The sequence below is a fragment of the Pteropus vampyrus genome, unplaced genomic scaffold (genome assembly GCF_000151845.1).
Source record: "Pteropus vampyrus isolate Shadow unplaced genomic scaffold, Pvam_2.0 Scaffold146, whole genome shotgun sequence".
Classification (NCBI taxonomy): domain Eukaryota; kingdom Metazoa; phylum Chordata; class Mammalia; order Chiroptera; family Pteropodidae; genus Pteropus; species Pteropus vampyrus.
Window position 1 is genome coordinate 1,738,724 of NW_011888927.1, and position 2,857 is coordinate 1,741,580.

General features: G+C 46.9%; 1 protein-coding gene across 1 annotated transcript in view; it reads right to left on the minus strand.

The window, feature by feature from the left end:
• The window catches only part of LOC105298171 (aldehyde oxidase 2), a 79,297-nt gene that overhangs the window by 62,853 nt on the left and 13,587 nt on the right, over nucleotides 1–2,857 (minus strand). Inside the window, exon 6 of the mRNA XM_023535987.1 lies at nucleotides 982–1,043. Within this exon, the coding sequence (XP_023391755.1) occupies nucleotides 982–1,043 (62 nt within the window). The remainder of the gene's footprint in view (nucleotides 1–981; nucleotides 1,044–2,857) is intronic.

Below are 2,857 nucleotides of genomic sequence, written 5' to 3' on the forward strand. Positions count from 1 at the left end.
CCCCAATCTGGATGTCCAAGCTCTGTCCATTCCCTCCAAAAACAGCCAGCCAGTGGTCGCCATCCTTTGACCCAGGGGTGCACACATTGACCATTCTGATCTGCCTTAGGTAGATGGACTCAGGGAGAAGCTTGTGTCAGGCTTGAGAATGGGGTCAAGGCTGTACCTGGAGACTGGTCTACAAAGAGGTGAAGGCCATAGGTGAACAAGTCACCTTGCCCGGTGGCCTGAGAATGGCTGGAGGAGGACCAGTGAGGGGTCGTTCAAAATGTGGGGTCTCTCTTGCTTGAATCTAGAGGTGGTACTGTCCCCATCCGTCCAACCCTCCGCAGAGAGCGATCAGGTGTGCTTGTCTGGTCTTCCCATCAAACACCATTCGTAGCATCAATAGTATTCCTAATAATGCTAATAACTATTTGTTGAGTTCTTAGTAAGTGCCAAGCAAGACTTTGCTACGTGCTTGGCCATAAGTTCTCATTTGATCTTCACAGCAGCCCAGTGAGGTATCCCCATGTTTCAGAGGAAACCCCCTGTTGCTCTTGGACTTGGGGTGAATTTTGGATTCCACACTGCGTATTTGGCTTCTTCATGCTCACACTTGCCCGCTGGTCTGGACTCCTGGGACAAACCTTGCCTCCTCAAAGCAAACTCCAGTCTTTCGCTTGTCTCCTTCCATTTGCTGGAGCCCTCCCGCCTGTCCTGTCCTGAGGCCCCGCTTACCTAGTCACGGAAGATGTCTGCAGGGCTGGTTAGATCACCTGACTGATCTCAGTGGTGTGACATGAAACATCAAAAAAGGTGTAACGTTCACCCCATCCTCAGCAAATAGCTGAAACTCCCGTGAGTCGGTTGGAGCTAACTTGTTGGTCTCCCTTACAGTCTATTTAGATGGTCTAAAAAATTAAGCTCCTGTAGTCCCAGCCTTGACCAGCTGTCACTGTCATTTTGCTCTGTAGAGTGTCTCCGCAGTCACCTACTTACCACGCAGAACGTCCTTCCACTCTCGAGAATTGGCCGATACCCAGTGCAGCGGCATAGATTACCTAATCAGAGAAGAAGCCTTGTTATCGGCAGGCTTTATTTTTACAGGTTTCTTTTGAAAGTTAAAACAGACTCAGGTTTTTTTGAGAGTATTTAGATATCTTCCAAACGGATCAACACTTTTTTCTTTTCATAGAACATTATCTTTTCCACCACTTCCATGGCAGTTTTATTCTCTGTGCTAAAGAAGATGATAGTCTATCTGGCGAGCTCGCTTGCATCTATTCATTCATTCAGCATGTTTCTATGGACAACAACTATATTTCAGACATTCTGTAAGATGTGGGGGACCCCAAAACACAGAAAACGTAGGCCATTGCCAAGGCACTGTATGAGCAGGATATTATGCCCTGGACAGTTAGTGGTGCTCCTCATGGTGTTTAGGTCATTGCATCAGAATTTCCTAAGGGCGCTGTAAATGCAGATCCTTGCCATTCTCCACTTCTCTTGAATTAGAACCTCTGGAGATAGGCTCAGGAATCTGCATTGAAGAAGTCTGTAGGTAATTTCACTGCATAATAAAGTTTGAGAACCTCAGGTTTCCAAAGATGAAGGGGTAGGGGTGGGAATGGAGGAGGGTCAGTGTGGAATAGAGTTCATTCAGGAGGGCTTCACGAAGAAGCCCAGGCTGGAAGGATGAGCAAGCAACGGGTTGATGGAGAGTGGGAGGAGGGTGTTCAGGGTTCACAGAGCAGCATGAGCAAAGGTGCAGAAATGGGAACACGCAGAGGAATTGGAGGTGGAGAGGAGAGTGCCCAGGAGGGAGTCACGTAGCAGAGGAGGAAGCACAGGTGAACGAGGCCCATTGGACTTCTTTGGATGCTTGGTGAAGGAGAGTAGACTTGGCCACATTTGAGGGGTGAGGAGCTGTTGAAGGACCTCACATAGTGGGAGAACTTAAGAAAGATGGAGATTTTAGATGAGCTGATCTGATTTTCTATAATGGAACAGAGTAAAGGAAGTCTACCAGCAACTGGTAGAATAGGAGAGTGTGTCTGTGCTCACCTTTCAGGCCTCAGTCTAAAAATGTGTGTATCTAAAAGACTTGTTTAAGGATTACTGACACCTGAAAATGACGATTATTAATTCTGAAAAAGGGATGTGTTTAGGAACTCCTCTTTAGTAACTTAAACCTCTTGCGAAATTTAAGGGAGCTTTTCAATGTGTGAAGGGCTCTGTGACGGGTTGAATTGTGTCCACCCAAAAAGATATGTTGAGGTCCTAACCTCTGGAACCTATGAATGTGACTTTATTTGCAAACAGGGTCTCTTAGATGTAGTCAAGTTAAATTGAAGTAATACTGGATGAGAGTGGGTTCTAATCCAGTAACTGGTGCTCTTACAAAAAGAGAAATTTGGACACTGTCACACGGGGAAGAAAGCCATGAGAAGATGGAGGCAGAGATTGGAGTGATGAATCTATAAGTCAAGGAATGCCAGGGTGGCTGTCAGCCACCAGAAGCTAGGAAGAGGCAGGGAAGAATCCTCTAGAGCCTTCAGAGGGAGCATGACCCAGCCGACAGCTCGATTTCAAACTTCTAGCCTCCGGGACTGTGAAAGAATAAAATTCTGTTGTTTTAACCCACCCGGTTTGTGGTACTTTGTTACAACATTCCTAAGGAAGGCAGCCAAATAAGTCACTGGATAGAGAAATGGGGTGTCAAGATGGGGGTGTGGTCCACGTGCAATATCAGTTCTGTGCAGGCTGCTCCAGCAAGTACTCTGATAAGCAGGGTACAGCTTGACATTCTCTTTCTTGGGTGAACTGTAGCTCATTTAGAAACAACCGAGGGGGTCTCCGAGTGGGACTGGGGTGG